General features: G+C 69.8%; 1 protein-coding gene across 1 annotated transcript; it reads left to right on the top strand.

Moving 5' to 3' along the window:
* The first annotated feature begins 1,179 nt into the window (after positions 1-1,179).
* MAP3K10 (mitogen-activated protein kinase kinase kinase 10) lies at positions 1,180-15,602 on the top strand. Its single transcript, XM_048832880.2, is given in 11 exon segments — positions 1,180-2,821; positions 3,835-4,015; positions 4,189-4,337; positions 4,421-4,596; positions 4,858-5,098; positions 11,442-11,564; positions 12,700-12,838; positions 13,177-13,289; positions 13,619-13,992; positions 13,994-14,207; positions 14,845-15,602. Coding segments are annotated over 11 exon segments (2,787 nt in total). The 5' UTR covers positions 1,180-2,115; the 3' UTR covers positions 15,216-15,602.
* Positions 15,603-17,542: the final 1,940 nt, after the last annotated feature.

The following is a 17,542-nucleotide window of genomic DNA, read 5'->3' as shown; positions in this document are numbered from 1 at the left end:
GGGCTGAGCTGAGCGACCCTCCACACCCCGGATCCGCGCGTGACGTAGCTCAGCGGCCGCCGTCTGGTGAACCTGGCTGGGCGGGCAGGGGAGGCCGGCGGAGGGCAGGGCGTCCCGTGGGATGCCCCTCAAGTCGCCCCACATGCCAGCTCGCTCGTCTCGACCCCGACTCTCGGGATCGTTGCCCCCCGCAGCCGGGGCGTGGCAGGGGCCTCGCGTTGCCCCGGCACGCGGCGCCCGGTGGGGGGGGAGGCTCCGACGCCTGCGGCTCCGGGGTGCGGGGGCCGGTGGGCCGCAGCCGAGGGGCGATGGGCTGGGGGCTCTGGCAGGCCCGGCGGTGGGGGGGGGCAGTGCCGGGGCCCAGCGAAGGCACCGGGCTCTCTGGGCGCAGAGCAGGCGACTTGCCCGACCTGGCCCCGGGCTCCCTGCAGGGGCGCAGCAGCCGGGGGCTGGGCTCCCCAACCTCCCCCCGCCCCCCCGCCCCAAAGGCCCCGAGAACTACGAGTCCCAGCCTGCACCGGGGCGGCTCGCCGGGTCCCTGGACACCCCAGACCAGCTGACGGCCGGCGGAGCGCGCGGACACCATTGGCACGGGCCGGGGAGGCGCCGGAGCGGGGCGATGCGCTGAGGGGGGGCGGCGTCCCCCCGCCAGGGCCCCCCTGCACCCCGATCTCCGGCTGGGTGAGCGGGCGCTGCAGTTCCGGGGGGGGGAGGCGCTGGCCGCTGCAAAGCCAGGTGGGGGGTAGAAAGGGGGGGTGACCCCCGCCGGCCCCCCGCCCCCCGGTGCCGCAGAGGAGGATGCGCGGGGGGGCCCGGAGAGAGGAGCTGGCAGCTCCCTGCGGCGATGAGGCTGCGGGCTTGACAGAGGCGAGCTGAGAAGGGAGCGGGGCTCGCCGGGGGGTGCCCCCCTCCGCCCGCCCTCCCGCCGTGGGGTGCCCGCTCCGCCCGCCGCGGGGTGCCCGCTCCGCCCGCCGTGGGGTGCCCCCCTCCGCCCGCCCTCCCGCCGTGGGGTGCCCGCTCCGCCCCCCGTGGGGTGCCCCCCCCGCCCGCCCTCCCGCCGTGGGGTGCCCCCCTCCGCCCGCCCTCCCGCCGCGGGGTGCCCCCTCCGCCCGCCCTCCCGCCGCGGGGTGCCCCCCTCCGCCCGCCGCCGGGTGCCCCCCTCCGCCCGCCCTCCCGCCGTGGGGTGCCCGCTCCGCCCCCCGTGGGGTGCCCCCCCCCCCCGCCGTGGGGTGCTGCTGGGCGGGCTTCCAGCCCGCGGGGCGCGCAGAGAGCCAGCGAGCTGGGGCCAGGGCTGGGCCAGGCGTGGGTGCACCTTGCTGGGGCGCCAGCCGGGAGCAGGTGAGGAGGACGCTCTGCCAGCCGCTGGGTGGCAGGAAGTCGGTGTGTCCCAGCTGGGTCTGGCCTGTGCCCGCCAGCCCGGGCCCCTGAGCCGGTGACATACGGGTGAGCGGCGCTGGCCCGTCCTGCCACCTCGCCGGCTGGAGCCCTCGTGCCCTGACCCCCCGGCGCCGGGTCACCCACCGCCCGCGGGCTGCTGGGTGCCTCCAGCCTCACGGAGCCGGACCCAAGCCGGGGAGAGCCGAGGCTCCGAGCCGGTCCCTGGTGTAGCCTGGGCCCCCGCTCTCTGTCCGCGCAGGCGGGTCCTCTATTTATCTGTCCTCAAAGAAAGAATAAAGCCTCCTTTCTTCTGAGCGAGTCCGCGGCCGACGCTCAGCACCGCGGCCAGGCAGAGCCGGCGCCCAGAGATGCAAAGGCCGGACGCGCCAGGCCCTCGCTTCAAAGGGAAGCTGCGCCATTGAGAGGTGCAGGGGTCCCCAGCCAGGCTCCCGGGGGGTCGGCGTTGCCGGCCGGGGGAAGGCCCACGCTCTCAGCCGTGCCGTTGGGCTGCGGGGGTTAGTCCGTAGCGCCGCCCACCCACCTGCGGCCCCTGCCCGCCGGGCTGCAGCCAAGGGGCGACGGGCTGGGAGCTCTGGATGCTGCTGCAGAGCTGGGAGCGCGCACCGGGGGCCAGTCCCGGGGCCGGCAAAGGCGGGCGGCTGTCCCAGCGCGGAGCCAGGAGGCATGTCCCAGCAGCCGTCGGCGATCTAGGCCGGCCGTCCCCGCGGAGGGCCCAGCATGGAGGCCGGGCACAAGGCGCTGCCGGGCGAGGAGGCCGGGGACGGGGCAGAGGACAGCGGCGGGGTCTGGAGCCACAAGCCCCATCCCTTCTGGACGGCCGTATTCGACTACGAGGCAGCGGCGGAAGAGGAGCTGACGCTGCGGCGTGGCGACCTGGTGGAGGTGCTCTCTCAGGACTCCACCGTGTCGGGAGACGAGGGCTGGTGGACGGGGAAAATCGAGGGCAAGGTGGGCGTCTTCCCCTGTGACTACGTGGCCAGCGGCCCCCCGTGCGGGCCCTGCCCTCTGCCGCTGGAGATCTCCTTCCAGGAGCTGCTGCTGGACGAGATCATCGGGGTGGGGGGCTTCGGGAAGGTCTACAAGGGCGCGTGGCGGGGGGAGGAGGTGGCGGTGAAGGCGGCGCGCCAGGACCCCGACGAGGACATCGGCGCCACGGCCGAGAGCGTCCGGCAGGAGGCCCGGCTGTTCTGCATGTTGCACCACCCCAACATCGTTGCCCTGAAGGCCGTGTGCCTCCAGCCGCCCAACCTGTGCCTGGTGATGGAGTACGCCCGGGGCGGCCCCCTCAGCCGAGCCCTGGCCGGCAGGAAGGTGCCGCCGGACGTGCTGGTGAACTGGGCCGTGCAGATCGCCCGCGGCATGAACTACCTGCACAATGAGGCCGTGGTGCCCATCATCCACCGCGACCTGAAATCCATCAACAGTGAGTGCCGGGCGAGGGGCCGGCGGGGGGCAGCACTGGCCCCCAGGACTGGCTCCGCGGGCGGGTGGGTGCCCCTGGGATGCAGGTGGGGCCCACACCACTGGTAACAGACTGAGACCTGCCAAACTCACTTCACACATTGAACAGCTGCTGGCAGGAAAGCAGGTGTACCAGGATGGGACTGGCATCCTAGAGGGGACAGGCCCCCTGCCCCATTCCCCTGAGCCAGCCAGTCCCTGCCCTGGGGCCGGATGGGAGCCGGAGCCCCCTAGCGGGGACAGGCCCCTGCCCCATTCCCTGCCCCCCTGAGCCAGCCAGTCCCTGCCCTGGGGCCGGATGGGAGCCGGCGCCCCCTACCGGGGACAGGCCCGTGCCCCATTCCCTGCCCCCCTGAGCCAGCCAGTCCCCGCCCTGGGGCCGGATGGGAGCCGGCGCCCCCTACCGGGGACAGGCCCGTGCCCCATTCCCTGCCCCCCTGAGCCAGCCAGTCCCCGCCCTGGGGCCGGATGGGAGCCGGCGCCCCCTACCGGGGACAGGCCCCTGCCCCATTCCTCACCCCCCTGAGCCAGCCAGTCCCTGCCCTGGGGCCGGATGGGAGCCGGAGCCCCCTAGCGGGGACAGGCCCCTGTCCCTCTGAGCCAGCCAGTCTCCACCCTGGGGCTGGATGGGAGCCGGCGCCCCCCCTTCCCCAAGCACCCCTGAGTGGGGCCATGGGGCTGACCCCAATGTGCTGGCAGCCAGTGGGCCACACCAGTACCAAGCAGCACCAGGCCGGAGCAGGGCTGTATAGTTGCTATGGAGACACATGAACCCCTGTGCACCCCACCCCCCATCTTGTGGCATGGGCCCCAGCAGGGGTGCAGCAAGGGGGGCCCCAGACCCCTCCCCCGGCCCCTGACCTGGCAAAGGAGGGGCAGTCAAGGGACATGGCAGCCTGGCGTACTCCAGTCAGGGGGTGCCCCCTCCCCTTGGGTGCCCCCTCACGCCCCCCTCACTCTCCTGCCCCCCCCCAGTCCTGATCCTGGAGAAGATGGAGGACGGGGAGCTGGGCGGCCGCACGCTGAAGATCACGGACTTCGGGCTGGCCCGCGAGTGGCACAGGACCACCAAGATGAGCGCGGCCGGCACCTATGCCTGGATGGCGCCAGAGGTCATCCGGCTCTCGCGCTTCTCCAAGAGCAGCGACGTCTGGAGGTGCCGGGGCAGAGCGGGGGGCCCGCGGGGAGTGGGGATCAGTACGAGGGAGAGGGCGGGATCCCAACGGGCTGGGGGAGGGGGGTTCACAGCGTGGTGGGATGGGGGGGTCACTCCAACCCCCAGACCCATGCTCGGCGCCCCCCCCAGCCCAGCCTGTCCCTGTGCTGCAGTTTTGGGGTGCTGCTGTGGGAACTGCTGACTGGGGAGGTGCCGTACCGGGAGATCGACGCGCTGGCCGTGGCCTACGGCGTGGCCATGAACAAGTTGACGCTGCCCATTCCCTCCACCTGCCCCGAGCCCTTCGCCCGCCTGCTGGCAGGTGAGTGCCCAGGGGAGACGGGGGGTGCGAGGGAGGGTGCTCTTTGGGTGCCCCTGGGCCTGGCTGATTCTCTCTCCCCACAGAATGCTGGGACCCCGACCCCCATGCCCGGCCACCCTTCGGGAGCATCCTGGGGCGGCTGGTGGCCATCGAGCACTCGGCCATGTTCTCCATGGCCCTCGACGTCTTCCACTCGCTGCAGGACGACTGGAAGCTGGAAATCCAGCACATGTTCAGTGAACTGCGCACCAAGGAAAAGGTCAGTGGGACCCCCTACCCCCCTGGATTGCAGCCCCCCCCAACACAGCCCCCCTTCGGTCCCCCCACAGCTCCCCCAGCCACTGATCCCTCCTGGGACCCCCCCATACTGCCCGTGCATGGCACAGCCCCCCTTTGGGTCGCCTCCCATCCCCTCACAGCTCCCCCAGCGCCCGATCCCTCCTGGTACCCCCCCTACTGCCCGCCCCACGGCCTTCCCGGGTGCTGGCCCGTGCCCCACACTGTGCCCCCCGTGCCCCAGGAGCTGCGGAGCCGGGAGGAGGAGCTGCTGCGGGCGGCCCAGGAGCAGAAGACGCAGGAGGAGGAGCTCCGGCGGCGCGAGCAGGAGCTGGCCGCCCGCGAGATCGACATCGTCCAGCGCGAACTGCACCTGCTCATGGACCAGCTGCACCAGGAGCGGCCCCGGGTCAAGGGGCGCAAGGGCCACTTCAAACGCAGCCGCCTCAAGCTGCGGGACGGGAACCGCATCAGCCTGCCCTCAGGTACCCCCTGTGCCCCCCGCCGGCCCCCCTGTGCCCCCCGCCCACATCAGCCTGCCCTCAGGTACCCGCTGTGCCCCCCGCCGGCCCCCCTGTGCCCGCCGCCCACATCAGCCTGCCCTCAGGTACCCACTGTGCCCCCCGCCGGCCCCCCTGTGCCCCCCGCCCACATCAGCCTGCCCTCAGGTACCCGCTGTGCCCCCCGCCGGCCCCCCTGTGCCCGCCGCCCACATCAGCCTGCCCTCAGGTACCCGCTGTGCCCCCCGCCGGCCCCCCTGTGCCCGCCGCCCACATCAGCCTGCCCTCAGGTACCCGCTGTGCCCCCCGCCGGCCCCCCTGTGCCCCCCGCCCACATCAGCCTGCCCTCAGGTACCCCCTGTGCCCCCCGCCGGCCCCCCTGTGCCCCCCGCCCACCTCAGCCTGCCCTCAGGTACCCACTGTTCCCCCCTGTGCCCCCCGCCCACATCAGCCTGCCCTCAGGTACCCCCTGTGCCCCCCGCCGGCCCCCTGTGCCCCCCGCCCACATCAGCCTGCCCTCAGGTACCCGCTGTGCCCCCCGCCGGCCCCCCGCCCACATCAGCCTGCCCTCAGGTAACCCTGTGCCCCCGACGGCCCCCCTGTGCCCCTGTGTGCCCCCCACCGGCCCCCCTGTGCCCCCCGCCCACATCAGCCTGCCCTCAGGTACCCGCTGTGCCCCCCTGTGCCCCCCGCCCACATCAGCCTGCCCTCAGGTACCTGGTGCAACCCCCGCCGGCCCCTCTGTGCCCCCCGCCCACATCAGCCTGCTCTCAGGTACCTGCTACAACCCCCACCGGCCCCTCTGTGCCCCCTGCCCACATCAGCCTGCTCTCAGGTACCCGCCGGCCCCCCTGTGGCCCCCCTGTGGCCCCCCTGTGGCCCCCAGCCACATCAGCCTGCCCTCAGGTACCCGCTGCAACCCCCACCGGCCCCCCTGTGCCCCCCGCCCACATCAGCCTGCCCTCAGGTACCCGCTGTGCCCCCCGCCGGCCCCCTTGTGCCCGCCTGTGCCCCCCGCCCACATCAGCCTGCCCTCAGGTACCCCCTGTGCCCCCCGCCGGCCCCCCTGTGCCCCCCGCCCACATCAGCCTGCCCTCAGGTACCCCCTGTGCCCCCCTGTGCCCCCCGCTGGCCCCCCTGTGCCCCCCGCCCACATCAGCCTGCCCTCAGGTACCCGCTGTGCCCCCCTGTGCCCCCCGCTGGCCCCCCTGTGCCCCCCGCCCACATCAGCCTGCCCTCAGGTACCCGCTGTGCCCCCCCTGTGCCCTCCTGTGCCCCCCGCCCACATCAGCCTGCCCTCAGGTACCCCCTGTGCCCCCCGCTGGCCCCCCTGTGCCCCCCGCCCACATCAGCCTGCCCTCAGGTACCCGCTGTGCCCCCCTGTGCCCCCCGCTGGCCCCCCTGTGCCCCCCGCCCACATCAGCCTGCCCTCAGGTACCCCCTGTGCCCCCCGCCGGCCCCCCTGTGCCCCCCGCCCACATCAGCCTGCCCTCAGGTACCCGCTGTGCCCCCCACCGGCCCCCCTGTGCCCTCCGCCCACATCAGCCTGCCCTCAGGTACCCCCTGTGCCCCCCGCCGGCCCCCCTGTGCCCCCCTGTGCCCCCCGCCCACATCAGCCTGCCCTCAGGTACCCCCTGTGCCCCCCGCCGGCCCCCCTGTGCCCCCTGCCCACATCAGCCTGCCCTCAGGTACCCGTTGTGCCCCCCGCCAGCCCCCCTGTGCCCCCCGCCCACATCAGCCTGCCCTCAGGTACCCCCTGTGCCCCCCTCTGCCCCCTGCCAGCCCCCCTGTGCCCCCCGCCCACATCAGCCTGCCCTCAGGTACCCCCTGTGCCCCCCCGCCGGCCCCCCTGTGCCCCCCGCCCACATCAGCCTGCCCTCAGGTACCCGCTGTGCCCCCCGCCGGCCCCCCTGTGCCCCCCGCCCACATCAGCCTGCCCTCAGGTACCCCCTGTGCCCCCCTGTGCCCCCCGCTGGCCCCCCTGTGCCCCCCGCCCACATCAGCCTGCCCTCAGGTACCCGCTGTGCCCCCCGCTGGCCCCCCTGTGCCCCCCGCCCACATCAGCCTGCCCTCAGGTACCCGCTGTGCCCCCCCTGTGCCCTCCTGTGCCCCCCGCCCACATCAGCCTGCCCTCAGGTACCCCCTGTGCCCCCCGCTGGCCCCCCTGTGCCCCCCGCCCACATCAGCCTGCCCTCAGGTACCCGCTGTGCCCCCCTGTGCCCCCCGCTGGCCCCCCTGTGCCCCCCGCCCACATCAGCCTGCCCTCAGGTACCCCCTGTGCCCCCCGCCGGCCCCCCTGTGCCCCCCGCCCACATCAGCCTGCCCTCAGGTACCCACTGTGCCCCCCACCGGCCCCCCTGTGCCCTCCGCCCACATCAGCCTGCCCTCAGGTACCCCCTGTGCCCCCCGCCGGCCCCCCTGTGCCCCCCTGTGCCCCCCGCCCACATCAGCCTGCCCTCAGGTACCCCCTGTGCCCCCCGCCGGCCCCCCTGTGCCCCCTGCCCACATCAGCCTGCCCTCAGGTACCCGTTGTGCCCCCCGCCAGCCCCCCTGTGCCCCCCGCCCACATCAGCCTGCCCTCAGGTACCCCCTGTGCCCCCCTCTGCCCCCTGCCAGCCCCCCTGTGCCCCCCGCCCACATCAGCCTGCCCTCAGGTACCCCCTGTGCCCCCCGCCGGCCCCCCTGTGCCCCCCGCCCACACCAGCCTGCCCTCAGGTACCCGCTGTGCCCCCCTGTGCCCCCCGCCCACATCAGCCTGCCCTCAGGTACCCCCTGTGCCCCCCGCCAGCCCCCCTGTGCCCCCCGCCCACATCAGCCTGCCCTCAGGTACCCGCTGTGCCCCCCACCGGCCCCCCTGTGCCCCCCGCCCACATCAGCCTGCCCTCAGGTACCCGCTGTGCCCCCCTGTGCCCCCCGCCCACATCAGCCTGCCCTCAGGTAACCCTGTGCCCCCCTGTGCCCCCGCCGGCCCCCCTGTACCCCCCGCCCACATCAGCCTGCCCTCAGGTACCCCCTGTGCCCCCCGCCGGCCCCCCTGTGCCCCCCGCCGGCTCCCCTGTGCCCCCCGCCCACATCAGCCTGCCCTCAGGTACCTGGTGCAACCCCCGCCGGCCCCTCTGTGCCCCCCGCCCACATCAGCCTGCTCTCAGGTACCCACCGGCCCCCCTGTGGCCCCCAGCCACATCAGCCTGCCCTCAGGTACCCGCTGCAACCCCCACCGGCCCCTCTGTGCCCCCCGCCCACATCAGCCTGCCCTCAGGTACCTGCTGCAACCCCTGCCCCCCACCAACCCCCTGCACCCCTACCAGCCCTCCTGTGCTAGACAACCACCTCAGCCTGCCCTCAGGTACCCCCCACCCCCACCATGGGATTAGCCCCACAGGTTGGCACACAGTCACCCAATGGTGCCTCGCCCACTGTCACATCCGCTCCTGGACCCACATCACTCCAAGGACCACAGCATCCTCTGTCATGCAGCCCCCCAGCCCTGCACCCCTCCTTTCCAGGCGCGAGTGCTGCAGTCCAGCTATCCCGCCACTTCCCCAGCAGTGACGGCAGCCAGTTGTCCGGCCACTTCCCCACGGCCCACCACCCTCTTCGCCCTTGCATCAGCCTGCAAATCCCAGCAGCCAGGCAGGAGTTCTCGCCAGCGCCCCCGGTCCCTGCGAGTGGCTCTGCTCCCTCAAGGCTGCCGGCTGCCCACCCTGCCTCCTGCAGCTCCAAAGGGTCACTGGCCCTGCCTGGCCCTGCAGCTTTTCTTATATGGGCCTGCCGGGCCCTGACTGGCTGTTTCTCTCAGCCCCTCTCAAATTGGCTGCCTCCTGCACAACTTCCCCAGGCCTCGAGTAACCCCTTAGAGGCCAGGGTGGGGCCAGTGCCCCATCACAGTGCATGTCTCTTGCTGAGGGGGTTAGTTCTCTCGGTCGGTTCTGAATCAGGGGCGAGAGAGATTGTGGGGGGGACCAGCTCCTGTTGGTGAGAGACGAGCTTGGCAGAGCTCTGCTCCTGACGTCTCCTCCCCCCTCGTCTCTAACATCCGGGGACCAGCCCAGCTACGCCCCTGAGACTGACAGTCACCTTCCTGCCGTGGCCACCGCAGACACGGGTGGGAGAGGAGAGATGGGGCTCTAGCCAATCTCCTCAGGATCCGGGGCAGCTTGGCCACAGGGGACGCTCTGGGCGGGCAGGTTGGCCATGCCAGCTGTTGCTCTGGATCCCGCATAGGGATGCCGTCTGGCTGGCATGGTCAGGTCCCCCTCCTGCATAGGTCCTGCTCGGGCCAGCGGAGCTGGCCAGGCCCTCTTGTTTCCCCACTCTCTTTGGGATTGTCTCGGGGTCCCCGGGCGATGCTCTGGAACTGCTCCCTACGAAGCCAGGCAGGACTCTGGGGGAGTCTCCTCTCTGGGAGCAGCCTGTCTGCAGGACACACAGCTCACCCGGCTTCCACCTTCCTGGGTCTGACCTCGGAGCATTCAGCATCCCCTGCCTCTCCGTGTGCTTCCCACAGCGAGTCCGCTCAGGCAGGGTCCTGGGGAAGCCAGAGGGTCCTGCCCCCAACTCCGCAGTCAGACGGGACTCTCAGCCATCCGAGGAAACAGAAGGTTTATTAGATGACAGGAACATGGTCTAAAACAGAGCTTGTAGGTGCAGAGAACAGGACCCCTCAGCCAGGTCCATTTTGGGGGGCAGTGAGCCAGACAACCACGTCTGCCCTTCACTCCATGTCCCAGCCAGCCCCAAACTGACTCCCCCTCCAGCCCCTCCTCCTCTGGGCTTCGTCCCTTTCCCCGGGCCAGGAGGTCACCGGATTCCTTTGTTCTCCAGCCCTTTAGCTCTCACCTTGCAGGGGGGGAAGGGCCCAGACCATCAGTGGCCAGGAAACAGGGTGTCGGCCATTCTCTGTGTCCAGACTCCTGCACACACCTGCCCTCTAGGGCTCTGCAACGATCATACACCCTTACCCCACCCCCTGGAGACTTAAGAACTGCCTAGGGGAAACCGAGGCACCCCCTCACTGTTCAGAGGACACATTAAGAACAGTCCCGCTTCGTCACGGGGATCTCCCCTGGACCCCAGGGGTGCTCAGCGGGGAGGGCCCGGGGGCTGGTGTCGCAGCCACGATGCTCCCAGCACAGCTGCCCGGAGCCCCAGCACCTCTGTGCCGGGCCCCAAACTGGCGACGGGTGGAACAATCCAGCCGCCTTCGTTTGTCCACCAATTAGACCGAAATCCTGACGCCCGTTTGGTCCCTTGTTTTCTGCTCCTCTGGTGCCCAGCTTAGGCGTCACCCAGCCTTGGGCGGAACCAGTCGCTCCCGGGCTGGCGCCTTCTCCCGGCTTCGTTACTACCGGGTCACATCACGGCACCGTGGGAGCTGCGCTCTCCTCCAGTGGCCCTTTGGTTGGGTAAAGTCGTAGGCCGGTTATCTCAGCAACTTCCTGTACCACCACCAACCCCCCGTATGCCCCATAACCCCCCGTATGCCCCATAACTCCCCTGTATGCCCCGTATGCCCCATAACCCCCCGTATGCCCCATAACCCCTGCATTTGCCCCATAACTCCCCTCTATGCCCCATAACCCCCCGTATGCCCCATAACCCCCCAATATGCTCCATAACCCCCGCATTTGCCCCATAACTCCCCTGTATGCCCCATATCTCCCATAACCCCCCGTATGCCCCATAACCCCTGCATTTGCCCCATAACTCCCCTGTATGCCCCATATCTCCCATAACCCCCCGTATGCCCCATAACTTCCCCTTATGCCCCATATACGCCCCATTTCCACCCTGTATTCCCCACATCCCCACATATGCCCCATAACCCTGATACACCCCATAACCCCCCGTACGCCCCATAACTCCACTGTATGCCCCATATTCCCCCCATACTCCCCATATCCCCCGTATGCTCCATAACCCCCGCATTTGCCCCATAACTCCCCTGTATGCCCCATAACTTCCCCGTATGCCCCATATACGCCCCATTTCCGCCCTGTATTCCCCACATCCCCAGATATGCCCCATAACCCCGATACACCACATAACCCCCCATTATGCCCCATATCCACCCCGTATGCCCCATTACCCCCCGTACGCCCCATAACTCCACTGTATGCCCCATATTCCCTGCATACTCCCCATATCCCCCATATGCCCCATAACCACCGGCCCTGCCCCGCCCGCAGTGTCAGGCTACCAGAAGTCGGGGCCCCGAACCTGCTTGGGGAGATCTGTGGCAGTGCAGGGCGCCCGCCGCTGTAACCGCTGCCTTGGGGGGCTCCAGGGGGGCTGGGGCTCCGGGCTGACCTGGCCTCTCTCCCCCCAGGCTTCCAACACAAGATCACGGTGCAGGCGTCGCCCACCCTGGACAAGCGGAAAGGCACCGGAGCCAACGGCACCAGCCCCCCTGCGAGCCCCATCATCATCCCCCGCCTGCGGGCCATCCGCCGTGAGTCCCCGTTCCCCCCCATCACCCCCCATAGCCCCCCCAGACCCTGCCTGTGGGCCTTCCGCCGTGAGTACCCCATTCCCCCCCATCACCCCCCATAGCCCCCCCAGACCCTGCCTGTGGGCCTTCCGCCGTGAGTACCCCATTACCCCCCATAGCCCCCCAACCCCCGTCTGTGGGCCATCCGCCGTGAGTACCCCATTACCCCCCATAGCCCCCCAACCCCCATCTGTGGGCCATCCGCCGTGAGTACCCCATTCCCCCCCATCACCCCCCATAGCCCCCCAGACCCTGCCTGTGGGCCATCCGCCATGAGTACCCCATTACCCCCCATAGCCCCCCAACCCCTGTCTGTGGGCCATCCGCCGTGAGTACCCCATTCCCCCCCATCACTCCCCATAGCCCCCCAACCCCCGTCTGTGGGCCATCCGCCGTGAGTACCCCATCACTCCCCATAGCCCCCCAACCCCTGTCTCTGGGCCATCCGCCGTGAGTACCCCATTCCCCCCATCACTCCCCATAGCCCCCCAACCCCCGTCTGTGGGCCATCCGCCATGAGTACCCCATCACTTCCCATAGCCCCCCAACCCCTGTCTGTGGGCCACCCGCCGTGAGTGCCCCATTCTCCCCCATCACTCCCCATAGTCCCCCAACCCCCGTCTGTGGGCCACCCGCCGTGAGTACCCCATTACCTCCCGTAGCCCCCCATCACCCTCCATAGTCCCCCCCACACCTGCGGACCATCCGTGTGAATTTGCCCCCCAGCTCTGCCATGATTCCTCCTTCCCTTGCTGGGTCTCTGCTGCCCAGGCCTCAGGCCAGGCACCCTGTGGGGCTGCCCCGGAGGCCGGCTGTGCGGGCTGGTCCCTACGGGGCCGGGGAATGGTTGCGGCTCCTGTCCCGGATCCAGGAACCAGGACCAGACCCAAGAACTGGCGCATTATGAGCCAATGTCTCCCCCCTCCCCCCGCACTGGGCGGTAACCCTGGGGAGACGCCCCCCGGCCATCTCCCCGCTCCCCCCACTCCATAGCTCCTACTGGGAGGGGTACTGAGCCCAGAATCCCCCCTCCCGCCCCCCGGGTCCCGATGAACTGCCGTGCGGGAGACTCGTCCCACTAACCCCCTCGTTGCAGTCACGCCCGTGGACGGCAGCCAGACGTGGGGCCGCAGCGCGGGGCTGAAGAAGGAGGAGCTGGGGGGCAACAAGAAGAAGGGGCGCACGTGGGGGCCCAGCTCCACACTGCAGAAGGAGCGGCTCGGTGGGGAGGAGCGGTATGGGGCCAGAGAGTGAGGGGCACCGGCTGGATGGCGGGGAGCTCATGGCTGGGCTAGCAGGGGGCCATGGGTTGGGAGTGAGGGGCACCGGCAGAGCTGGGGGGCAGGACTGGGCTAGCAGGGACTGCGGGTCGGGGGTGAGGGGCACCTGCAGAGCTGGGGGGGCCCAGGGCTGGGCTGGCAGGGGCTGTGGGTCGGGAGCGAGGGGCACCGGCAGGGCTGGGGGGGCCCAGTGCTGGGCTGGCAGGGGGCTGCGGGTCGGGAGGGAGGGGCACCGGCAGGGTGGCACGGGGGGCACTCACTTCGTAGCCATCTCACCGTCTCTCCTGGCGCAGGCTGAAGGCTCTGGGCGAGGGCAGCAAGCAGTGGTCGTCCAGCGCCCCCAACCTGGGCAAGTCCCCGAAACGTGCCCCCATGGCAGGGGGCTTCGCCAGCCTGACGGAGATGGGTACGTGGGGGGGCGGGGCCCAGGCCCCGAGGCGTGAGGGCAGCGTGGGGGGCATGTCGGGGGAAGTAGCAGGGGGGCTTGGTGCCTCCAGCCGTGGGGCGAGGGGCCGTGCTAGCCACCCCCCAGCCCAGCACCCTGGAGCCTGGCTGGCTTAGAGGCCTCAGGGCAAGGAGCCCGACGCCCCCCAGGGGATGCCAGGGCCCAGAAGAGGGAGATGGGGGGCGAAGGCCCAGCGGGAGGGGCCCATGGGCAAGGGATGGGGGGGGTCGCTGTGCCCCTCCCCTGGCGCTGACCCCTGTCCGTCTGTCTGTCTGTCTGTCTCTCCCCAGAGGAGTACGCGGAGGCGGAGGGCAGCACCCCCCACTCCCCCTACCCGCCCCTCCCCCTGCCGGGGGGCGAGGACCAAGCCCCCGGGCCCGCGGACGAGCTGCCCCCTGGCGCCGAGGGCCTGCACCGAGCCGGGCCCCACAGGCGCAGCGAGTGGGCTCTGCTGGGCTGCGCCTCCGTCCTGGCCTCCGTGGGGCTGGGCAGCGACCTGCTGGAGCTGGGCCGGGAGGTGGCGGGGGGCCCGTTCCCGCGGGGGGGCTGCTCCCGGCGGGGCGAGGGGCCCCCCAGCTCCCTCACGCTGCTCTCGCTCTCCTCCCTCTGCGAGTGCAACTCCACCAAGTCCCTGCTGCCCGCGGCCGAGGAGCCGCCCGGCCCGGCCCCCCGCCCCACGGGGCCCCCCCCCCGGCGCCCCCCCCGCCCACAACCCCCTGCTGGACCTCCGGGCCGAGAGCTTCAAGAGGGGCCCGCGCCAGTCGCTGACGCCCACCCACGTGACGGCCGCCCAGGTGGTGACCCATGGGCACCGACGCACGCCCTCAGACGGGGCCCTGCGCCAGGCTGCGCTCAGCCAGCAGGGGGCGCCCACGGCCGGTGAGTGGGGGGTGCCCCAGCGCCCCCCTGAGCAACATGATACAGGGGTCGTGCCCCCCGCGGCCCCTCCCTGACCCCCAACCCGCTCCTCAGCCCCTCCCTGACCCTCCACGCCAACCCCCTCCTCACCCCCAGCCCCTCCCTGACCCCCAACCTCAACCCCCTTCTCACCCCCCGCCCCTCCCTGCCTCCCCAACCCCCCCCTCAGCCCCCCAGCCCCTCCCTGCCTCCCCGTCCCCCTCGCTGACCTGCCCATCCCTGCGTCTATCACACCCATGCCCCACCACAGCCCACCCCACCTCACCAGCCTGTTGGGGTCCCCAGCTCCCACCTCCCAGGTTCTGGGGTCCCTGGGGCCCTCATTTCTCATCCCCCCCCAACTCCCTAGGCCCCACTCCCCCTGCCAGAGCCAGGGGTCGAATCCAGGAGTCCGGGCTCCCTGCTCCCCATGGAGGGCCTGGGTGGGGTGCCTGGGGAGTGGTGCTGGGGGGGGGTGGAGGCGGTGTGAGGAGTTGGGACTGTGAGGTGGAGGGAGGGGGCCTGTGGTTCAGGGGGGCTTTATGGGGGGATTCTGGGGGGGCTAATGGGCTGCAGTCACCCAGGCCAGCTAAGATGGTTTCCTCCCCCCTCCCCACAGGCTCCCAGGAGACCCTGGACCCCCCCACGCTCTTCCCACCCCCGGCACGGCGCAGGCCCCCTGAGAAGGACCCGGCTGTGGAGCGCCCCAAGACCCTGGAGTTCGCGCCCCGGCCCCGCCCCTCGCCCTCCCGCTCCCGCCTCGACCCCTGGAAACTCGTCTCCTTCGGAAGGACTCACCGCGCGTCCCCGGGCAGCGGGTGCGAGACGCAGGGGGAGCAGGGCAGGGTCGGCGGGGAGCCACCGGACCCCGCCAGTGCCCGCCAGACGCTGCTGGACATAGACATGGAGGGTCAGAGCAAGGACAGCACGGTGCCCCTCTGTGGGGGGGCACTGCACTCCAGCAGCCTGGACGCCGACATGTCCCACTGACCTGGCACTGCGCCCCCCCGGAGACCAGGGAACCACCCATGAATGTACACCCCCCCACAGCCGGTGTGGGGCACCAGACCTACCTGGGGGTGGGGGGGGGCCTCTTGGATGGACCAGCCTCTTTACTGTGCGCCTACTCTACCATCCCCCACTCTGCTGCTGACCCCATTCCCCACCCTCAGCAGGCTGAGATCCCACCGCACCCACCAACCGCTCCAAAGGTTCTGCTGTGGGAGAAGCTGCTGCCCCAGAGAAGCAGGGTTGGGAAGGGAATTGTGGGGGAGGGGAGCATGTGTATTTATTGATGGGGGGTTAAGAACCCCCACCCCTATTTAAATTCCATGTGGTGTTTGTAAAAAAAAAAAAAAAAAAAAAGATGCTTTCTGAGCCAGCAGGGGGGTGCTTGTTGTCACGGAGTGTGGGGGAGTCCAGGCCCTGCACCCCTCTTCCTGGGATCCACTGAGACTCTCAGCCAGCCAGTAAAACAGAAGGTTTATTGGACAACAGGAACACAGTCCACAACAGAGCTTGTGGGTACAACCAGGACCCCTCAATCACGTCCTTCTGGGGGAGCAGGGAGCTTAGACCCCAGCCCTGGGGTTCCCTGTGTTCCTCCCCCCAGCCTCCAAACTGCCAACTAAACCCACCCAGCAGGTTCCCTGCTGCAGCCTCTGTTCACATTCCTGGGCAGAGGTGTCACCTCCCCCTCCCCCTCCTGGCTCAGGTGACAGGCTCTCAGGTCTCCCATCCCCAGGGCACATTCCCAGGTCAACACTCCCCCCTCCCTGCTGAGTCACATCGTCACATCTCTCCCCCCTTCGAGACTGAACTGAGCGGGGTCACTGTGACCAGTGACCTGGGGAAGTTCGGGGCCCCCTCTCCGGGACAGCGCATCCGCTATCAGGTTGGCACTTCCCTTCACGTGGACCACGTCCATGTCGTAATCCTGCAGGAGCAGGCTCCATCTCAGGAGCTTGGCGTTGGCTCCTTTCATCTGGTGCAGCCAGGTCAGGGGAGAGTGGTCGGTGTACACGGTGAAGTGCCGCCCGAAGAGATAGGGCTCTAGTTTCTTGAGGGCCCACACCATGGCCAGGCACTCCTTCTCGATGGCCGCGTAGTGTTGCTCCCGGGGTAGCAACTTCTTGCTCAGGTACACGATGGGGTGTCTCTCCCCCTTTTCATCCTCCTGCATTAACACCGCCCCCAGTCCCGTGTCGGAGGCGTCGGTGAACACCACAAAGGCCTTGTCAAAGTCCGGGTTCGCCAGAACTGGGCCACTGACCAGAGCCTCCTTCAGCGCCCGGAAAGCCACCTGGCACTGCTCGGTCCAGACCACCTTGTCTGGCTTCCCCTTCTTGCATAGCTCAGTGATGGGGGTGGCTATGGCGCTAAAGTGGGGCACAAATCTTCGGTAGTATCCTGCCATCCCAATAAAGGCTTGGACCTGCTTTTTGGTGTGGGGAGCGGGCCAGTCTCTGATCACCTCCACCTTGGCTGGTTCCAGCTTTAGGCGGCCGCTCCCCACCCGATGGCCCAGGTAAGACACTTCCGCCATCCCCACCTTGCACTTCTCCGCTTTTACAGTCAGCCCAGCCCCCTGGAGTCGGTCCAGCACTTGTCTAACCTGGGACACGTGGTCCTCCCAGGTCTGGCTAAAGACACAGATGTCATCAATATACGCCACGGCAAAACTCTCCATCCCCCTCAGGAGCTGGTCCACTAGGCGCTGGAAGGTGGCCGGCGCTCCCTTGAGGCCGAAAGGCAGGGTCAGGAACTCATAGAGCCCCAGAGGGGTGATAAAGGCCGATTTCAGCCGGGCATCTGCATCCAGCGGCACTTGCCAGTAGCCCTTTGTAAGGTCCATGGTGGTAAGGTACCGAGCTCCTCCCAGTTTGTCTAGGAGCTCGTCTGGCCTGGGCATGGGGTAGGCATCAGATACAGTGATGGCATTGAGCTTCCGATAGTCCACGCAGAACCGGACTGACCCGTCCTTTTTGGGGACCAGCACCACCGGCGAGGCCCAAGGGCTGGCAGATGGCTGGATCACCCCCAAAGCCAGCATGTCCCGGACCTCTCTTTCCAGGTCCTGAGCAGTTTTCCCTGTGACTCGGAAGGGGGAGCATCTTATCGGCGGGTGCGACCCTGTCTGCACCCGGTGGACAGTCAGATTAGTGCGTCCAGGCTGGTTGGAAAACAGCTGTCGGTACGGATGCAGCACCTCCCTGACCTCAGCTTGCTGGGCAGGGGTTAGCTGATCCGAGAGGGGAATTGTTTCCAGGGGGGGAACCAGCTCTGGTCCCAGGGAATAGATCTACTAAAGGGTCATC

This window comes from Caretta caretta, chromosome 23 (assembly GCF_965140235.1).
Source record: "Caretta caretta isolate rCarCar2 chromosome 23, rCarCar1.hap1, whole genome shotgun sequence".
NCBI lineage: Eukaryota > Metazoa > Chordata > Testudines > Cheloniidae > Caretta > Caretta caretta.
The sequence above is the reverse complement of the archived record's forward strand: the minus strand, read 5'-3'. Positions and strand labels throughout refer to the sequence as shown.